The sequence below is a fragment of the Cucurbita maxima genome, unplaced genomic scaffold (assembly GCF_002738345.1).
Source record: "Cucurbita maxima cultivar Rimu unplaced genomic scaffold, Cmax_1.0 Cma_Scf00001, whole genome shotgun sequence".
NCBI classification, from domain to species: domain Eukaryota; kingdom Viridiplantae; phylum Streptophyta; class Magnoliopsida; order Cucurbitales; family Cucurbitaceae; genus Cucurbita; species Cucurbita maxima.
In genome coordinates, this window is record NW_019272017.1 from 10,554,378 (window position 1) to 10,576,641 (window position 22,264).

At 36.2% G+C, this 22,264-nt stretch overlaps 3 protein-coding genes and 1 pseudogene across 4 annotated transcripts; all 4 read right to left on the bottom strand.

The window, feature by feature from the left end:
- The window catches only part of LOC111487991, a 601,695-nt pseudogene that overhangs the window by 508,569 nt on the left and 70,862 nt on the right, over positions 1–22,264 (bottom strand).
- On the bottom strand, positions 6,265–8,887 carry LOC111490019 (elongation factor 1-gamma-like). Of its 2 annotated transcripts, none has more exons than XM_023138450.1 (8): positions 8,747–8,887; positions 8,528–8,574; positions 8,275–8,424; positions 8,112–8,172; positions 7,974–8,026; positions 7,759–7,860; positions 6,992–7,505; positions 6,265–6,816 (listed from the first exon to the last, which is right to left on the bottom strand). In XM_023138450.1, the coding sequence occupies exons 2-8, from the start codon at positions 8,534–8,536 to the stop codon at positions 6,437–6,439; spliced, it is 1,269 nt and encodes a 422-aa protein (XP_022994218.1). In that variant the 5' UTR covers positions 8,537–8,574; positions 8,747–8,887; the 3' UTR covers positions 6,265–6,436. The 2 variants fall into 2 exon arrangements, with proteins under 2 accessions (XP_022994218.1, XP_022994226.1); XM_023138458.1 differs by having other exon boundaries at positions 8,765–8,865.
- Positions 10,370–19,936, bottom strand: LOC111490012 (probable serine/threonine-protein kinase At1g09600). Its single transcript, XM_023138439.1, is given in 8 exon segments — positions 10,370–10,792; positions 10,884–10,998; positions 11,064–11,164; positions 13,034–13,261; positions 13,780–13,947; positions 13,949–14,098; positions 14,713–14,997; positions 19,441–19,936. Coding segments are annotated over 8 exon segments (1,656 nt in total). The 5' UTR covers positions 19,909–19,936; the 3' UTR covers positions 10,370–10,651.
- LOC111490263 lies at positions 19,972–20,475 on the bottom strand. The gene is made up of 2 exons (XM_023138832.1): positions 20,220–20,475; positions 19,972–20,114 (listed from the first exon to the last, which is right to left on the bottom strand). Exons 1-2 carry the CDS (start codon positions 20,460–20,462, stop codon positions 20,001–20,003), a joined length of 357 nt encoding a protein of 118 aa, XP_022994600.1. The 5' UTR covers positions 20,463–20,475; the 3' UTR covers positions 19,972–20,000.

A 22,264-nucleotide genomic window follows, 5' to 3' on the forward strand; every position in this document is an offset into this window, starting at 1 on the left:
TAAAATAGAGTTAAGGGTCATTTAAATACAGGAGAACCATTGTTGTAGAATAGCTTTCACTTCAGTGTTACTAGGGCATGTGTGGTTGCGATAAGGAATGAAGGGGTGAAGGAGAAATCATGACCATTACCTCATTATGTTATTGGCTATTTGAATGAGAAGCATAGATATAGACACAAAACATGATACAACACTATATTTTTAATGTCTAGAACACATTCTAAATTATCATATTTGAGCGATTAAGCAACTGAGAGTTGCTTCGAGCAATGGAGAGGGGTGGAAGGGAAATTATTGAGAGTGAGAAATTGATAAGATATGAATGATTAGAGTGGATAATCATAATAATATTGAAGACTTAACTTTTAAGTGGGGATTTGATATAACTTAGTTGGAAAGGAAAGAGTGTTGTGTGAGATATTAAGTAAGATTGTTGGGACTTGAGCAAAGAAGAATAATAATAAAGACTCTTAGGTTTTGTTTGTTCTAATTTTATTGCCATTATACTAAGGAAAAATAGTGTAATTTGAAGTAAGGTTTGAATTTTAAATGTGGTAGGAAGTATACAAGTCTCGAGCGAAGAAATTTGGACTTTTGGTAGTGTGATAATGTCTTCTTTAGGCTGTATGTGAAGTTGGAGATTGAAAAAATGTGCCCAATTTTTCAATAACAAAGTTAGAAAGTTGCAGAACAAGCTGTTTTCCATTACTTTCATAAGGATTCAAATATGCTTTTGCAGATAACCACATTTTGTTTCTGCACAGAATTGTAAGCCCTTCATAATATGGTAACAAATTTTTCTCCTCTTATTTATAATTATTTTTTCAATATTTACTATTTTGGTTTTAGCGGATTATGTGAGAATGAGTACATGTGAAAATGTTAATGTATGCTTCTTCCTCTTTCCATTTCTTTTTACTCTTTTGGACATTTTATCTTTTTAGTTATTTATTATCTCTCATGTGGAGTGATTCTACTTCAAATTCATTATTGTCTTAATTCACTTTGAAAAATATTTATCTATGTTGAGTTTTATGTCCTAAAACTCATAGTTTGTAAACAAAAACATATTCTATTTTCAATAAAGTTATTATTGTTGTTTATTCAGTAAAGATTGTTATTGAATAAAGTGAACTTTACAATCATTAATCTAAATCCAATAAACTAAGAACACTCTGGCTATAGTATGAATACTTGAACTATATGTAGAGACATAAGAGTTGATCAAGTTCAAGTATATAGTCAAAATGATCTGTAGTATAAGGATAAGGCTGAGTACCTTATTCTGAGGATACTATGGATGCGGCCCACTTTTGTATATGATATAAACAGTGTGATCACTGAAATTGTACATGTGGAGACATGTGAGTGGGGGCGTCCTATGCAATGAATGATCGAACCATGAAGAAAATCACTCTCACTTTATAATGTCATTTACTGTTGAGACTGATTTTCTTTTCATTCGATGACCTAGGTAACTCGATCTTAATCCTGAGCTAATCTTGAACTTCTGTTTATTCAGAATTATCCTTAGATTTGCATGGGTGAGAGTGACTCAAGTTCGCCGACTCAATAGGCCTTCCATTTCAGGGGTAAGACTGGGCAAATGGCTGGGGACGTGGGGTGCAAGATGAAACTCACTCCTACCCACTTTTAGGGATAGAAGAGAGTTAGTTCCCTTAAGTACTGACTCCAGATCTTGAACAAGGGGCTCCACCCTCTCATTGGCCTGAGAGGGATTCGGTTTACTAGTTGGACCACAAACCAATTGTTCATTAGAGGATTAGTGAGACATAAGAAACAATAAGTAACTTCAGGGGTAAAACGGTAAATTGACCCAGCTCTAGTTACGAACAACCTGTGAAGGATTGACTTACTAATCATGTTTATATCAAATGGACATAAATATATCTATAGTGAGGGGGAGTGCAACTACTAGGCTATAGTGAAATGTCCTACTAGTTAACGAATGTTGGTTAACAAGGTGGTTAATGAGTTTAACCGGTTACTCTTGGATCGTTGGAGCCCAAGATCTATATGTCCATTAGGTCCCTCTGCTAGCTCATATCGAACTAAACCATAGAACAGTGTGACGAGTGAGTTCGAAGTGTTCGAATTCAAATTAGGGATAATGCACTACATATATACGATATATTTAACCGCATTTTTGTTTTATTTACGAATTAAGCAAAAAGAGAGAATCTGAGATATTTAAATATCTCAATCAAATATGGATCGTAATTAATTGGGATTGACATTTGAATTAATATTAAATATTAATTAAATAGTTTAATTATTCATTTAATATTACTTTAATTTGAAATTAACAATTCAAATTGATTGTTGAATCAAAATGAAGAAAGTCAAAATGTTGACTTCATTTAATGGAAAAATGCATGTTAGTGAAATTTTGAGGTGTCAAAACTTGGTTTAATCAAACTTGCATGCTTGCCAAATAAACCCCACAAGTTTGAGTGGAATTTTGAATGTCAAAATTTGGTGATCTCAAATTTGCATGAATATGCAAACATGACTCTATAAATAGAGTGATCATAATACATGAAAGGTCTTCTTGTTGGTGAAAAACCTTGAGAAAAACCTCTCACAAACGCTCTTTTCATATATACAAAATCCCTCCCAAGTTTAGTCACTCACCAGATTCCACAATCCCGTTCTAAGGCTGGAGGATAGTGGAAAAGACACTAGTGGTGGTTCGAAACCGGTTTATGAGGAAAAGGGAATTTGAACTACAAAATGTTAGTATTCAAATTCATTAAGTTTTAATACTTGTGAACATGGTAGTTATGAACATGGTAGTTATTTACTATAATTGATGTTCTAAAAATGCCTAAGATCCAAATTGCTTCCCCATGTGTTATATTAACATCATCATGTATAACAATGTATAAAAGCTATAACTGCATACGTTATTATAGCATTTATTATAGCTACAAAAAAACGCTATAAAATGTCCAAGACTTTTAATAACATGGGTTGTCACGACGTACGAAAAAAACGCTATAAAAAGTCTATGATAGTATTTCCGTAAGTTATTGTATTCATTGTTTCTTGTAGTGCACCGGTGTTTCATTCTTGTTTTTCAACATAAACACCCATATAAATCGTGAAAAATCATCCACTAGTAACATAAAAATTTGTTACCTCCATAAGTCATGGGCGAAATAGGTCCACATAGATCTCCATGGATGAGATCCAATGACTCCTTCGCATGATATGTTGTTGTTCGTGGAAAAGAAGTCCTATGCTACTTTCTAATTAAACACCCATCACAGAATTGATTGACCAGGGTGATTTTCAGCAACCCTTCAACCATTCTTTTGTCATTTAATTGCTTTAAAGAGTGAAAATTCAGGTGTCCATACTTCGCGTGCCAGAGCCAACCACCGTTACTGATATTTGTCGTTAAACACACCTGATTTGCAAGCTTCAACTTTGCTACATACAATCTGTTGTCTGGTCACCATAATAATCAGGCTCCTAGCTCTATCATATATCTTCGTCACACTGTCCTCTATGACAATTTTATTTCCACTCTCGTCCAGTTGTCCCAAACTTATTATATTGCTTTTGAGTTTAGGTATGTAATAGACTTGCGATAAGATCAAGTGTTCATCGGTTTTGCATTTGAAGAGCACTATTCCTCAACCACAAATGTCTATTACAAAATTATCACCGAAACGTACATTTCCAACAACAAATGTGTTGAGCTCACGAAACACCCTCCTTGCTCCAGACATATGGTTGCTTGCTCCAGTATCTAGGAACTAGGGACTAGGAATTTTCAGCTCCAATATTGGCTGGTGGCGGCATTATAGTTTCATTCAACATCACAAAATCAGGCTCTTTGTCATGTGTGGTTTTAATTTCATACTCCTCTATCATCGGCAATGAAGACTCCTCATCCTTTTGCATCTCTATCAAGTTGAGTTGTTCATCTTTTGTGGAACACTCTGATGAGAAGTGTCCCATCTACTAACACCTGTAACATTTAATTTTACTTTTGTCGAATTTCTTTTTTTGAGTTTGTGACTCTCCTTCATCTCCTCGATGGCAGTCACTTCTCCTACAGCCTCTCCATCGTCCATGACCCCGTCCCTTGCCTCCTTTGGAACTGGCTTGATCCTTCCATTCTTTCTTTGAGGATCTTGCATTCGCTCGTCCCTTCCATTCTGCACGAGTGAGGAGAACAGTTTCGTCTTTTTCTCCAAACCCTTGCAACCTTTCTTCATGTGCCTTGAGTGATCCAATAATCTCATTAACCGATTTCGTTTTGAGATCACTAAACTCTTCAATCGTCGAAGTGATTTGAAGAAACTTTGTAGAGGTGGATTGTAGATATTCTTACTTGTGTTTAATTGCTTGATAGCAAACCAGTTCACACTCCCATGGTTGTTTCTCAACACCTACGGTTGTTGGTTCTTTTTTCTCTGATTCTACTCTCTATAGATCTCTTGTTGGTGCCCTTCAATACTTGACCATTATGCGTTCAGATATTGCCTATGTTGTCAATTTTTTTAGTCAATTTTTGCATGCCCCTACTACGATCACTTTCTTGTTGTCAAACGTATTCTACGTTATGTCAAAGGAACACTCCACTTTGGTCTTACCTTTCGTCCATCCACTGTTCCTAGTGCGCTAGTGGCTTATTCGAAATATGACTGGGCTGGTTATCCCGATACTCGTTGTTCTACATCCGGCTATTCTATTTATCTTGGTAACAATCTCGTTTCTTGGAGTGCCAAAAAGCAACTGACTTAATCTTACGCTCTAGCTGTGAATTTGAGTATCGTGCTCTTGCCACAACTGCTGCTGAACTTCTTTGGGTTACGTGTCTTTTGCATGACCTCAAGGTTCCTATTTCACAGTAGCCCTTGCTCTTATGTGACAACAAAAGTGCTGTTTTTTTAGCTCTAATCTCGTTTCTCACAAGCGGGTCAAACATGTTGAACTAGATTATCATTTCCTTCGAGAATTTGTTATCGCTGGCAAACTTTGCACCCAATATGTAAGTTGTGCTAACATCTTGACAAAAAGTGTTTCTCGACCTCTCTATGAATTTTTTATATCTAAGCTTCACATTCGTTCAAATCCAACGCTCAGCTTGCAAGGAGTGTTAAGGATATTTGCCGAACTTACCATATTTGCCCTTTTATTGAGGCAACTAATTGTGTTCGTTCGTTTTATTTCCATATTATTTGTAATTTAATATAATTAAAAGCCTAAAATTTCCCGAAATCCTTAAATAGCTCCTAAAATAGGGGAAGATAAAAATGATCTGAGATTGAAAAGTAAAGTATTCATTGGGCGAAAATATCACTTTCCCCGTACATGAACAGTGATGAACAATAAAAGTGAATGGTAAATGAACAGTACCGCGATTTTTCAGATTTTTGCATTTTTGCTCTTCATTATTTCTCGGCTTTTAGCTCGCATTTTAGGCCTTAATAGCTCTCGATTTTTTCTACAAGCTTCTAGATTTCCTCAACACAGACCTATTGAGACAAGAATCAAGCAATTTGGTTAAGAAATGAAGGAGTAATCACGGATTGAAGTTTTTGAAGAAACCCCATTTTTACCTCCTCCTCCTACCTATGAACTCACAACCCCAAACAAACTAAAGCCCTCAATAGCTTCTCCGTTTTACATACCTCAGATCCCTCAACTCCAGAATCTCATATGGTTATGTGCTCGAATGAGCAAGTGATGAGATATCACTACGAGAAGAGACGTGACTAGATTAGTCATAAGATATTACATATTGAGGATCAAAGAGAGTGCTACATATTGAGGACTGCTTTCAGGAGTTGTCGTGAGCAAGTGGAGATCGTTGAATCTGACATTTTCGATAAGAAGCCAAAGAACAGTTGGGCCAATCAAAACAACCGATCCTTTAATTCTTGATCTATCTTTTTAAGTAGGTTGACTCTGATACCAATTACTGTAGGGTGTAGCTCACTTCTCTTTATAGATGGAGATGGAGATTTGAAGCGGGCAATGGAAAATTTTAAACTAATTGAAAAGGGAGAAGACAATTAATTCTTCTCCAATTAATGTTATATAATTTTATGAAAATCGTTAGGCATATTATTCATAATAACATTAAATTAACATTTATTGAATTAAAAATATTTTAGTAATTTCACCTAATAAAAATAAAATATAACAATTACCTAACTAAAAAATTATATAATGAAGAACAAAAAATATAAAATATAACTTTTAATTTCATGAAGAACAAAAAAGGAGAAGAATTATCGCGGGGAGATTTTTACTTGCTGTTTTCTTCCCCCTTTGGGAGGGGTATATCTGTCTAATCACACTCGACCGAAATAAGGACTAGTAAACGATGATATATATATGATACTTGGAACTCTGAAAACAAACTAAAACAACACCCCTTAAGATGATTGCTTCATCACTTGAAGCATTTGGCGTCCAACAAAGCCTCTCCTTCAAAAGGCTCATGATCTTCAATCATCTGGTTCACGCGTTCCTTTTGTGCCTCGTCTGATATATCCACCTTCCTCCATTCATACAGTTCCATGTCATAGCACTCGTCCAGGACGAACTTTGGGATCTCTTGCCCACGGAAGAGCCACAATCCCTTCACCTTAAATGGAGGTTCGGATCCAATCACTAACATCTTCCCAAAAGCATACTTACGTGCGAGATCCATCCGCTGGAGAAAGCCACCAACCTTGTTCAAAGTCACAAACGAAACAGTATTCTCATCGTCGTACTTGTAATTGCAGAACCAAAGAGAATATCCCTCTGGATCGTACATGTCCCAAAATCCTGCACAAATTTAGGAGAATGCTTGACAAGGTTCATTTTCCGTAAAAGTTTTGCATGCTTTCATGTCATCGAACCATTACTCAACAAATGACAATAAAGGTTCCCACTTATATGGCGGGTATCAATCATTGATGCAATCATTCTCCAAAACAATTCACCTGAAAGGGTTCCATACCTTTAATTGCAACCTCCCGGAAGTTGGTTTTGGTATTCGAGTACAGCCGCTTCCACTCATCCAGAATCATCTTACTGGGAGGAAGCAAATCAAGAGGATTTTTGGGTTTAGGCTTTGGTGCCTCATCCTCTCCCTCGCCAACTACCGCCTTGGGCTTCTCTTTTTCTGCTTCCTTTTTAGGTTCTTTCTTTACCTCATCTTTGTGCTTTTGCTTAGCAGATTCATCAGGTTTCTTAGCAGATTGAACAGGTGGAACTGACTCTGCCTGCTTCACCTCACCCAGAATTTTTTTGAAGTTTGGTTGATTGACTAAGGTCCAGAAGTACCTCTCAACATGTGGGAACTCTGAGGTAAAGCTCCTAGTCATTAACTTAGTAAAACCCAATAAGAGGTTGCAAGTCATGATGATGTCAGCTAATGTTACAAAATAACCAACTAGGTATGTGTTTGAAGCAAGGTGCGTATTCAAAGCTCCCAAAGCTCTCTTCAATGCAGCAATTGCAGCTTCCTCAACCTTAATACGGGAAGAAATGTTATCATATGAGATGGCATTCAATCCAGATATAACCGCATTATCGGGAAAAAAAAAATGATGAATATACAGGTGTTTGCACTCATAGAAGCTAGGACTTGACCAAGCAAGGAGAAAGATACAAAGCTCAATTGGCCACAAGAATTCAAATAATCCGAAAGGAAGCATTTTAAGTATGAACACAAGCGGAAAATAAACCAGAGAAATTAATCAAATGGCCACAAGAGGTACTTACAGGTGGAAGATAAGCAGCTCTCCCAATTCTAGGTCTATACCAAGTCAAAATATTAGAATCTATCTCTAATGATGCAAAATCAATCCATTGTTCAATATGCCCCTGAAACACAATCAGAAGCAACAAACATGATAATTAATAAGCATAATTCCCCACGGTCGTAAAATGTAGGTTTAATACAAAAAGAATAAAAATGTTAATGTAACTCATCTCACATAATCTATCGAAGATGAACCAAACAGAGGACTATCAGCCTTCAAGCGTGCAACTGCATCATCAAATACACAAACAAGTCAGTTTTAACACAATCAGTTAACCAACCCGAGGTCTAGAAAATGGTTCGCATCATTTACCATAACGGGCTATCGCATTGCTCTCAAATATGGGGCCATCGGGCGTTTCCAAAACAGGAACCTAAGAATGCGAGAAATTCTCATTGAATGTTAATTCATCTATAACAAGTAAGCAAGATCATTTTGACAATACGAATTTCCGCTTATCAAATCAGAAACCAACCTTCCCAATAGGGTTCATCTTGATAAACTCCGGAGTCTTGTTTGAGACTCCCATCTCAAAGTCTGGGATCAATTTCACTTCGACTCCATTGTACTCTGCAGCAATGAGAGCCTTGAAAGAATTTTTATTCGTCTTTCCTGCGTGTATCACCTGCAATCAAACCCAAGTCATATACATCAGACAACATTCGAGATAAAATTCTTTTGAATTCAATTCATTCAAAATTAGTTCAATACAAGTATCGATCACACACCAGTGCCATGGCGGAATGGAGAAATGCTCCACGCTCTAGCTGCAGATCTGGCGACATAACAAAATGAACAAAATCAAGTGAGTAATGAACAGTAAATGGAAATTATAAGGAAGTAGTTTCCGCCATGGCAAAGAACAATGAAAACACTTTTGATTAGCAAATAGAAGACATAGAAATCGATAATGATTACGTTGAAGATTGAAATGGAGAATTAGAGACCTGAGAGAGGAAGCTTAACTGCAGAATCACGAGAAGCAGTTGGAGGCGAAAAAGTCGAGAAGTGGAGTAGGGTTTTGCAGTTCGATGCAGAATTTCCGAAGGCAATATAAAATTTACATATATGGACTATTGGACTCCTCGTTTGTTCTTTTTATTCTTTTATTCTTTTATTCTTTTTTTATTCTTTTATTCTTTTTTTTTTTTCTCCCTCTTCTCTTAATCTTAAATAAATAAATAAATAAATATTTATTTTAATTAATAATTTTGATTATTTTTTTTTTTATTGATAGTAAGATACGTTGAAAAATGAGATTAAAGGAATTTATCTGATTAAGTTGGGCACATTTAAAAGGTATCAATTAGTTCATTATTGTCATAGTTTCATTTTCTCAAGATTCATCAACCAACTTGAATTTGTGTCGTTGGTGATATGAGTAACTGGTGACACGAGAGGAACTAGTGACACGAGTAACATATATATCCAGAAAAATGTTTTAGAAAATTGAGGTAGAAAGCGGAAGTAAGATTTATGTATGATAAATCGTGCATATTTTTCTAAGACGTTAAATACTTATAAGAGAACTGTATTTATTAAATTATTTGTGAAAAATTACATTTATTAAACTACTAACACGTTTAAATCTCCTCTAATAGACTTAAATTACCTATAAGTAATAAATTTAAATAATTAATTTTATTGGAAACAATTGCACCTATTAGACTCAATAAACACATAAACTCCAAGTGTTGCATCCCATCTCGAAGAATCACATCTCATTGTCATCGATTGTACCTACTGAACCTAACAAACACCTATATTTGAAGAGTTGTGTCCTATCACGAAATGAGAAAATAGGAATTTATTTAAAAAGTCGGGTAAGAGATCAAACAAAAGATTCTCCTCCATAGCTCATCTAATGGTCCAAACATTCTAAAGCCTTTTGATCGAGTCTAATTTGTTACCAAATTGTAATGACCCTACATTTACTATATGGACCATTACGACATGCATGACATGGACGTGTTCAAACTAACTTTTAAGTGGAAGATAATCACTCCAAAGTCTTTACAAAAAGAATATGACAGCGAAATTCCTTAAACCTGTTAGGCTGTACAAAAGAATTTCTTCAGCAACTGAGCCAAGCGCCAAAGAGAGCTCGATCATGTTCTGCTAAAGAATCAGTCAATGGCTTTAATAATCTTTCTTCCTAAAATTGCATTAACCTTGGAACTATGCACGACCGTACCTCACAGTTTTGTTTGAGCTTCATGAACTCCCAATAGCCTTTAAGAAGCCTCACCCAGCATATAATGAATGCTCAACTGCCGTTTCTCGCATGGTGAAGCAACGACTCCGTTTGACCTTTGTCGTTGCACGTCTTTTTTATCTTAGCTTTGTTGATACAAGCCTTGCGCACCCCATGCTGCATTTGTTTCTCGTGCTCCTTTAACATTTCCTCAAGGTTTCCACCAGCAGGCATCAGGGGTCCTGAGTAGTGAATTCTCTTCTGTGGAGCATAACTCTGATGAAAGAGAGGAAAAAATTCGTTATCTCGAAAAGCTTGCAAAGATCATTGAATACTTTACATCACTGGATACTTTTTACCTTAATAGACTCTTTTCCAGATGATTGATCATCTATCTTGAATGAAGATTTTGGTGTGTCTAGTAAATGGTGAGACCATACATGCTTTTCTGAAGATTCACCGCCATTCAAATGGTTATATGACACATTAAAACACTCTTCTGGCCCACAGCCGAATCGTGAACCACCTCGAACTGCAATGGAACTGGAATACCTGGACAACTTTACACCACCATGCTGCACATAAGATCTTTGTTTTCCAAGTTCTGCACCTTTGGCTCCAACTGAAAAACCTCTTAGATTATCACGCTGATTCCCGTTCATGTTTTGTGAAGAACCCGATGCAGTCGACGCCATTTGCGTTGCTTCTTTTGGGGGTTCAATGCGAAAGCCAGAGCCACCATCCTCTTCAGGAATATACCTTTCACTGAAACTTGTGGGATTATGCTGCCTTTGTTCTTCTGAATTTCACAAATGAACTAAACTATCAGCCCACCTAAGTTTTAAAATACAAAAGCTTGTATTTAAATGCATCTGGAACCATCTAATTACCTGTATGGATGCCTGCAATTCAGCATTTGCATCTGGTGCAGGAATCGCTTTTGATTCTCTGGGACACTTTTGAGCTGCTTCATGTTCAGGTGCTACACTGATAGGAGCTCTTCTTCTGGTTTTACAGATGATTTTAGCAAGAAAAGAAAGAGGCCAACTAAATATCAATAAAGAATTTACCTTCGAGATTCCTCGTCTCGGAGGTTCACGTCAAACTCCTTGCTTGGTGGGTACTTTGGCAAAGTAGAGGGATCCGAGGGAAGCGGTTTGGTGGTAATGAACTGAAAGAAAACATAACATTCATCAAGCACGCGGATATAAAGTTAAGGGATGTGAACTATTGGTTAAACGTTTTGAAAATTATATTTTACGAAACAAAAGCATGTTTAAAAGCACATAAAGTGCATTTTTAGAAGCACTCTTCAGTTATCAAGTCTTCTGAAGATTTTAGTTGCTGATGTATCGGAAATAAGTCATTTTCTATTGGGTCAGTGCTGAACAGTCTTATTCACATCTCTCTTCATAAGAAACTCAATTGATTTGATGCAATATCCACTAAAAGCTCACTTCTTGAGGCAAGCTACAGAAGATTTTAGTGCGTAAATGATTGAAAAAAGTATAATCAACAAGGTTGGAACCTTGAATGTATCTCAATTTTCAAGTCAGGTACGAGAGATAATGGTCATGATTCATGCACGAAACAACAAAAGAGGCTGGATAGGTTTTTGGAAAATGATAAAAGGTTTCATTTCAAAGCAAGATAAATTGATTTGCACCCTAAGAATCAAGGGGTTCATATTCATATTTCTTATGATATGCTTAAGATGAAAGGAAATGTCATGGATGAGGCACCAAGTAAATTGCAGAGTACCGCATGAGAAGAGAGAAGGAAGATGGTGAAAGGAAAATCATGAGAATTGGGTTAGAAGGAAGGACAAGTGATTGAAATTACTGGGAGCAGACAATGGTTATCTTTAAGCTATGCGCTCATAATGACGGGAAAAACACTTCCTTTCAAGGAGAAATTTTGTAACAGCACAAGCTCACCACTAGTAGGTATTGTCCTTTTCGGACTTTCCCTCAAGGTTTTTAAAACGCGTCTACTAGAGAGAGGTTTCCATACCCATATAAGGAGTGTTCTATCCAACCGACGTGGGATCTCACAATCCACCCCCTTAGGGCCTAGAGTCCTTGCTGGCACACCGCTTGGTGTTTGGCTCTGATACCATTTGTAACAGCCCAAGCTAGCAGATATTGTCCTCTTTGAATTTTTCCTTTCGAGCTTCCCCTCAAAGTTTTTAAAACGCGTCTACTAGGAAGAGGTTTCCACACCCATATAAGGAATGTTCTGTTCCCCTCTCCAACCGATGTGGGATTTCACAGTCAACCCTAGCATCCTCGCTGGCACACCGCCTGCTGTCTGGCTCTGATACCATTTGAAACAGTCAAAGTCCACTGCTAGCAGATATTGTCCTCTATGGACTTTTCCTTTTGAGCTACCCCTCAAGGTTTTTAAAATGCGTCTACTAGGAAGAGGTTTCCACACCCATATAAAGAATGTTTTGTTCCTCTCTCCAACCGACGTGGGATCTTACAACTTTTCTCAACAATGTAGTAGTAGCCCATTCGTGGATAACAAAGCCCTAATGAAGTTTGAGCCATCTGTAGTCTTCATTGAAAACCTCATTGACTTGATTTATCCAAATATTTTTTAGAACTGGAAAAGCTTCGCAAGGAACTTTGGTTTCCCGTTTTCTGATTTCTTTTCTTGGGTTCTTTCTCACTCCCTCTAGGATTTAGTATCCTTTTAAAAAAATTGTTTCTTTTCATTAATCAATGGGAAGTTAGTATCTCGTTAAGAAAACAAAAAACACGACTTGAAAGGAATAGAACTTTGAACAATGAAGGAAAACAAAACTCTCTCCTCTTCCACTTTTGATGGCTCACAGGATGATTCATCAGCATACTGCAAAGTCCATCTTAAGCATTCTAAGTACAGGACAAGTTTTTAACTTGTTTATCTTCAAAAACCTCAAGAAGACAGGAAACTTGTAACAAAAGGAAACATAAGATTTAGCTCATTTCCTCTTTCTTTTTCTTTGTTTTTTTACCCCATAAAACATGTCATTGAATAAAAAAAAAATGATTACCTGACTTTGAAGGGCAGAGGAAGCTGTTCCACGGCCATCAGGTTCCACCGCAAGTAGCACATCCAAAAGGGCCAATGCAGAGGAAGGGAAGTCTTTGAATGTCTCAGCAACACACCGTTTGTAAGGATGTTGAGGTTTAAAGATGGTGGCATGAGGTAATCTTGACTTTTTCCAGTATTCTTCAGACGGGGAGCCACAGAGTTTGAAGATCTTATGTAGTTGCTCCACCTATTGATGCTCACACATTTACGCCTAGTTTAATAATCTAAATTTATACTTGTTTCCTTCTCATTTTTCAATTATGATTTTCACCTTCGTTAAAAAAATACTTAGAATTCTTAGTCAAATTGTATAAACGAAAAGATCTTTTTAGGTTTTAAAACTTGACTCGGTTTTTAAAAACATTGGTAAAAAGTGGATGGCAAAACATAGACTCCCGGTAGAATTTTTGTTTATAAGCTTAATTTTCAAAAACCAAAAACCAAAAACCAAATGATTATCTTAGAAATACAATTTATAGTATCCAAATATAAAAGGGTCAAATTGTTGCATCAAAGAATTAATGTAATAAATAATTTAACATCAAACCCACTAAAGTATACATCAAAAGCTTGCACGCAAAAGAATCTTAAAACATGAACGAGAAAAAAAAAACTAGCAAAACATAAATATAAGCAATATACACAGCCACTGAAACATATTGGTAAGAGTTAATATATAAGAAAGGTCTTTAGATAAGATAATACCTCTGTTCTTCCAGGCATGATAGGCTTCCCAGCATACAGTTCTGCAAGAATGCAACCAGAACTCCACAAATCAACAGAAACTTCATAGTCCTTTGCACCAAGTAAAAGCTCAGGTGGCCGATACCACAAAGTTACCTCACGACTTGTAAGAGCCTGCTTTTTGACGGGAATGGAAAAAGGTTGATAGCCCAAAATCACCTATCTTTAGGTTACCATTATTGTCAATCAGAAGATTTGAGCCCTTGATGTCACGGTGCAAAACACCTTGGGCATGGCAATGTTCAAGGCCACAAAGCAGCTGTTGCATATAGCATTTAATCTGCACGTCAACACACATCCAGTATATTAGTCTAGGTTCAATCTTCTTGTATCATTACCATTGCTATACTAAATGAATCGAGCGTACAACCAGTTGACAAGTACAAGTCCTCACATTTTCATGAGCCGTTAAACTATTATGAGAAGACCCTCGCCATTCTTTTCACCAGCTTTAGTTCATAAAATTTATATATCGACTTCATCCTTACTGGCCAATTTTTTTTTTTCTTTTCTTTTCCTTTGCAACAGGTTTAGAAGTTGCAAGAGAGTTTACCTTTGAATGAAATCAATGATGGATTTATCTTAAGAATAGAAAACATAAATATAAGACTAAGACAGATGTGCAGGCACAACAATGGTCTTTTTCTGTATCACCTAAACACAGGATAAATATGTCCCAAGAAATTTTGAATTATACATTACATCTAAACATGTTCTTTGTACACCATGTCCATGCAAAAATGTCTCAACTTTCCATAGATAAAAGGATTGTATGCAGATTGGCAATCTAAGAGGAAATGACTCTTTAACTTCTTTGTTGCTTCCAATTGAGATTTCCATTACGTTATTCCTTAATGATCTAAAGTTAATCACTAGCTGGGAAAAGTCAATGACCTGTGCTTCAGTGAACTTGATCCCTGGGGTTGCTGCCAACCCTGCAAGATCATGTTCCATGTACTCAAATATGAGGTATAAACTGCCCGATACCCTTGAAGTAATAAGACCTTCAAGCTTCATGACATTGGGGTGGTCAAGCCTTCGCAAGATAAGAATTTCCCTGGCCATGAAACGAACGCTTTCAGGATCCATGTTAGAAAATCGCACCTTCTTCAATGCAACAATCTTGTTTGTTTCAATATCGCGGGCCCTGTACACACTGCTGTACGTTCCTTGCCCAATCTACATTCAAGATATCCAAAAAATAGTCAGTATAAACTGAGGGTAAAGACCAAGATATATATGTTAACGAAAACTGGTGTTACATTAAATTCAATAATAGTTTAGCAGCAAAAACTACCCTGGACAAATACGGGTTCAAATGTAAAAAAGAACGACAGAAGAACAGGTGACAAATGTTAAACTCTTTCTGAGGTATCTGATTAGAGGTGGTAGTATTCAGAGGTTTAACTAGTGAATCAGTACATGTATCAAGTTTAAACTTAGTGTACTATCGTGTATCGTAATGTAACGTGTATTGTAGACTCTATTTTATAATTAATAATTAAATTTAATATATGTATAGATAACGACAATAAAAATTAAGAAAGAAAACAAAGGCCATCATCTCTATTCGATTTTTATTTTATATATAAGAAAACGAGGTTTCATTGAGAAATATGAAAGAAAGTAAAAGTGCAAACAAAAAGCAAACCCACCAAAGGAGCCTCAACCACAATTACAAGAATGGACACCAATTTTAATGAACTGCTGGTTGCCTCTAGATTGATTGCCAATAATTCTCAGAAGGAAATCAAGGATGTTTTAGAAGATCCTTTAAAACTGTGGCTTCGATCAACCCGTTCATGGCAGATAAAGGCTTTACTAAGGATTGACGATAGTTCTATTCGAAAGAGCTTTGAAGGATAATGGAGATTAGTTGGAGATTTTCATTTAAGCATTATCACCCTGAAATTACTGAAGGATATGGAGGTTGGATCTCGATAAAAAAAAAAAAAAAAAAAAAAAAAAAAAAAAAAAAAAACTTACCTTTGACATATTGAGAGCTTAGTACGTTTAAAGTTATAGGTGAATATTTTGGAGGCCTTGTGAGTGTTCCCATAACTTCTTGTAATCTAAACAAGTCAAAGGAATTTGAAAAGTCATTCAAACAAATATCACATTTGAACAAGAGACAAAGATATAAACTCCACGAGGGAGTGAAAAATAGAACACAAAGAACCAAAAAAGAAAAAGATACAGAAAATAACTTACACAACAAAAACTCCAAGCAAACCGAACAAAAAGAAACTAGTGAAGAGCCTAAAGGACCAAACTCAACACAAAAGATTGCCTCTTGAAAACTTAATCAAAGGCAACATCTGAGAATCACCTAAAGACGTCTCATTAGTGATCGTAGTAGTCATCTTTGAATTTTCCTTTGAAAGATGTTGAAAATATAGTGATTGGACTAACAAATCATCAAAAGCCAGTGAACAACTATGCTGAGGGACTTCTCATCTTCGATTACTGAACTATTGAATAATGTCCAACAGAATCGAAAAATCTTTTAGATCCAAAGTGCTCTTATAAAACATCAAGACAAAAGGAATATCGATATGAGGATATTCACAAATTGAAGGGAAAACAATTTCTTTTGAATCAATAATTTCAATTGTAGCAAGGATGAACTCAATGTAAGTTGCGCTACAATCAAACAGACTTAGGGTCACTCGAATCAAACCCCCAAAGTAATGCCTTGCTGCATCAAAAGTGCATATATTCCAACATGAAGACATCTCATTGGTTTAGTACGCTTGCTTATGTCCCACTTTTCTATCTTCAAACGGAAATGACCAATGACCCAATGGACCAAGACCAACTAAAAGATTTGTATCTTCCAATTGAAATAATGTTTTTTCATCCACAAAAGAATTAATCGAAAAACATGGTTTCAAAGTGGACTTCAATGCCGATTCAATCAAGAAAGTGCATAGAATTCCAGTTTAATTAAGAACTTCTTTATCCTTATCTTTTCTTACCCAGATTGCAGATGGAGGGCTTTGGACAAAAAGAATTTGCAACCAGTGGAGGAGGAGGGTTGAATGAATCCTCCATCTAGGAATGAGTGTCGTATTTCGAAGGCTGAGAATCCTTCAAGCCAAGCTTCTCAAATTTCATGATATAATCTCTCAACAAATTCCAAAACATAAGTCAACCACGCTTTAAGAAACCCAAAGGAACACTAATCACCTTCCTCCCACCAAAATTGGCCATATTCTACAATCAATAATTGCTCCAAAAGAAAATCAACGTTTCTGAATTATAGTAATACCAAACTCATCTCTATCTTGTTTGGAAAAATTATGAGTATAGGGCGAAGCATCATTTTAACCACAGCTTTCTCAAACCAACGAAGGTGAGAGAATGAAAGAGGAATGGCTGACTTAAATTTCTGGTCTTCGAAAAAGAAAAACTCATTTTTTAACCAAATGCAATAGTAGCTCTTATCAATATAGCAACTACTACAATTCATTGAAAACCCAAGGCAAACTAGCTACCAAACAAAGAACCAAAAACAGAAGGGTAGCCAATGTACTGACAGCTTATGAAACAAACTAACGAGGCACAAACTAGTAGAAAGTGATCTACGAACAATGACGAAAAATTACTAGCGAAGGGACCAGGCTAACAGCTCAAGAGATGTTGAGCAAGGTTATAGAGAAGAGAAAGGGAAAGAAAAAAGAACAACCGGCAAGCAAGGACAGACTCCAACAGCGAACATACAACGACTAGCAGCAGCAAGCAATGACAGCTGATGGGGAGGGTTTAAGATTTTAGGGTGAGAGAAGAAAAAGGGAGGGGAAGGGTCGAAGGCTCAAGAGCTACTGAACGAGGTGAGAAAGAAGAAAAGAGGAAATAAAAAACAAACAGCGACAATTTCGAAAATTTTGAACCTACAACCGAGTAGAGATACCTTGGTTAATAAGTTATATCCATGTTCTTTCTATATCAGCATTATCATATCATAGCAACATCTTCCCTTTCCTTAATAATTAATCGCATAGGCTACTATTGGACCCTATATAATTTGATCATGAGGAACTTGTACATATTTATATTTCAAATTAGTAACCACCAAAACCAGAGTTAAACCTTTCAGAAAAGATGCAACTCGTAAGATCATATGTTTTTGACAAAAATAACAAGCCCAATCTGAATAATTCGACACTTTTTTTCTTTTTTCTTCTTCTTTTTCTTTTTATAATGAAAAAAAAAAAAAAAAACTGAACTTTCATTAAGAAAAGAATAAAAGAATACAAGGGGATGCAAAACCAAGCCCACAAAAAGAAACAGTAAAAATCTTTAGGTGGTCGGTTTAGATGGCTTCATGGTGGTTACTTAGTGATTTTGTTTTATCCTTTGGAAGATCAAGGTTTCAAAGAAGGTTAAGTTGTTTGTCTGGCAGGTCGTCCATGGTTGAGTTCACACTCTAGACCATCTCTCGTTAAAGTGGCCTTTGTTGTTTGGTCGGTTTTGTTGTATCCTCTACCAAAAGGCTGAGAAAGACCTGAATCATCTCCTTTGGAGATGCACTTTGCACGCTCCGTGTGGAGCTATCTATTGGAGGCATTCAACATTTAGTTAGCTCACCATAGAGACCTAAATGAGATGATCGAGGAGTTCCTTCTCTATCTGTTTTTTAGGGAGAATGGTCATTTCTTGAGGCATGTCGAGACGTGTGCTTTATTGTGGGATCTTTGGGGAGAGAGGAACAACAGAGTTTTTAGAGGCTTGGAAAAGGACTTGAGTGATGTGTGGTACCTTGCTAGATTTTATGTCTCTCTTTAAACTATTGGTTACGAAGGCTTTTATAATTACTCGAAATCAAATTCCTTGATAGGAGAATCATGACATCCGTTGTTTCCCTATCGGATAAAGGACAATGGAAATCGATTGAAAAAACAGAGAGATCCCAAATCGAACAAAGATCTCCGCCACAATATGATTTTTTTAAGAGGAAAAGTGGTACCTATCCCTTATCCACTAATCCTCTCAAAGTATGTTTCCTTTCCCTCCCCCCACTACACTACGAACAAGGTGAGAAAAGGGAGGTAGTTCAAAAGAGAGATCCTTCCACAAACTTCTATGTGTGTCTTTGATCCCACCCAACAACCACTCAAAGGGGTGAGACCCGTACTTACAGTGATCTTCACCGTAGAGAATGTAGACTCAAGGGGAAAACATCAAAGTAATTTCATCAATAGAGCTTTGTTACGAGTCCTTAAATTTCCAAGTTCTAGCTTTCTCAAGTCCATAGGCATCCAAATCACCTCCCAAGTAGGCCTCTCTTCCTTCAATGTGCTAGATAATTGGTTTAGAGCACATAACCAAAACAAATTTGATTTATCTTAGTGCAATAAATTTGATTTAAAGCACACACCTACAAAGCAATAGCCAGTCTACACATGGACAAAAGATATGTTGCTTCGTACGAGGAGAGGCACTAGTTTCAAAAAAATGAACATACAAATACCATGGACTACAAATCTAAGCCTCCATGAGGAAGTTTCTATTCGGACCAACTCAGGTTAAGCTCATATAACCAAAACAAGTGTATATGCAAACAAATGTTGCATAAAAGAGTGTAGAGAGCGAACAAAAAATATAAAAAATAAAACTAACCTTATCCAACTTCTGAAAAGACTCTGCCTTTCTAGGAATCAATCCATTGATTGCTTCTCCAGCCACAGATATCAACCAAGAAGGCCATCCAGCAATAACCAAAGCCCCCTCTTCCACATTAACAACATTAACTATTCTAGGTGTTGCATTATCATTATGTACTCCTACTCTCTTTGCTCCATCCTCCATAGTTGGCTGTTCTTGACGCAGTGGCTCGGCACTGGCTGCTGCCTTCTCAGCGTCATCCAATTCAGGTGTTGATCCAGCATTAACTTCCCCAGGTTGGTTAGATATCAATAGCGCCATTGCATCACTTCGCCCTCCATCAACGTGCAATGCAGGTTCTTCTTTTCTCAATGAAGCCCCAAGAAGTCTGGATGATCTATTAGACTTCAAATGCCTCTCTTTGGAATGATTCTCAGTAAAATAATCGTTTGCTGGAATTCCCTTAGAGCAAATGCAGCCCATACTCCCACCTCAGAGTCTCAACACGAAATCCAATCCTACAAATTTCTATACCAAAAGCCTAAAACAAAACCCAACTCCTTTGTCCAACAGTCTCAATGGCAAAGAATAAGAAAAACATCCACCCTCTCCCAACAGTAATCCAAAATTATCACCAATGATTCACTGCCTTGCACATATAGCATGGACAACTTGAAAAGTTCCCAAACCTTTAAAAGAATGAGATAAAATACAAATTCCCAGTCAAAATGAAATCAACAAGATCTTCACATAAAACTAGAGAAACCCAATAAAAGAGAAACAGACCCAATTACCCAACTCTCTCGATCTGTCAGAATCGGAAGAACAAAACAGGTCAATTGTGAATTGGAGAAGAGAAGGGGAGGTTCCCGATTCCCGATTCCCGGTTCCCGGTTCCCGGTTCCGGTGAGGGGAAAATGAAAATGGTGAAGACGTTGAGAAGGTGGGCATGTGGCAGTCGGAGAGAAATTTGGATTTCGAATGGAAACATCAGAGAAGGAGAACGGGGGAATTGATGACCCGCCGGAGATTTTCATTGCCGAACAGCCATTGCCGTTACCATGGTTGGATTGATTGTGTGAGGCCTTTTGTCTGTACTCGATCACTGACGCGGGGCGACGGGATGTTGGGAGAGGCGCCAGTTGGGACCCTAAGCTGCCCAAAACTCCATGTCAGTTTCACCCATCGTTGGCTCTCTTATTTTATTGAATGTCTTTATTCAAAAAAAAAATAATAATAATTTTTAAAAATATATTTTATAAACATTTTTTTACTGTTATTTTTAGTGAAATAGAAATATACATTTTTTAATACATCCCATTTCTGTATTTTGCAATAATTACAAATATAACATATATATATTAATCCTCCAACCCTTTTATTGTTTATTTAATCGATAATTAGTGATCTAATATCGCAAGTCAAGAACACTACAAATTTGTGAGAGTTCCATTACTAGAGTTTGTGAGGAGACAGGTATTTCGTATGCAAAACAACGACCAACTAAAAACTCACAAGTACACTAAAATAAAACAAGTCAAATATACAGTGTATGCGTACAACCTTAAATATAAAGTTCATTTTCGAACCATGGGATCATCAAAAGCCATTTACAAATAAATATAAGACATAGGTTGACGGGTCCCCTCACTACTTGAAAAGAAAATGTGGAAAAAATGAGTATTAAGAATACTCAGTACACGTCATACTTATTCCTTATAACATATTCTTAGACTATATGCTTAGCTATATATTTCTTAACCACCCGTCTTTGCTAGACTTTTCATGTTATACATACCTAAATCCTTTACATTTCTCCTCTAGAGAGAGCATTATCAATCTTGCGCCTTGAATGACTGTGGCTCATGAAAAGAGACCTAGTGTATATCTCATAAGTATGGATGAGTCCTTTACTCTTAAAACGGTAACCGTACTTCACACGTCTTCCTACTAGGTTCTAACCAAAAGGTCTCTCTCTACTTGTGTCAAGCAACAACTATGATACAAAATAAGGTATCTTAATCACGCCACAAAAACTTCATTGTAGATAATAAGATTGTACCATACATATTTGAATTTAGGGAGGTTTCATTATATTTTTCAATTTTAGATTATTATTTTTAAGATTTTAAATTACAACTAGTTAGTGGTCGTATTGGTATTGATAGGCACGAGAGTTACAACATTTCAATTAAACATAGATTGCTTTAAATTTATTTTCAAGCCTATAAATAGCTATTCGTGTTGTTGCATATTATACCTCTTAAGCTATGAGATTGTTCGTTTGTATTTCTTGTGTTTAGAGTTGCATACTAGAATCTTAGATTCGCATGCTAGAATCATTCGGAGTAGTCTTGATCAAGCTATTTTGTGCAATAATTAGAATAATGAATTTAAAAACGAGTTTTTTTTTACTTTTTATCTTAATCATTAAAGTGATTCATTCCAAAACTTTCTCCTCGATTGATTCCTTGTCGTTTTTTATTATTATTATTAAAGTTTCAAAACATTTAGTATAAGAGCTTCAACTTCCGTTGTTGTTTGTTTCTTACTTTTTCATTTTGAAATTTCCTCATTCTTTCTCATCTCATCACATTTTGCTCAAAAGAAGTGACATTTTTGTTATTATTACTATTATTATTATTTTATTTTTGTGTTCTATGTTCTTAAAGATCTTGAAATTTGGTGAAATTTGGTCGAAATTATATGTATTTTAATAAAGATTCGAGAAAAGATTCATTTTATTGTCTCTTTATATTTTTCCAACATGAACCAAATCTATGTTTTAATTTTTTTTTTTTTTTTTTTTTTTATATTTCAAGGAAATTTGAATGAAATC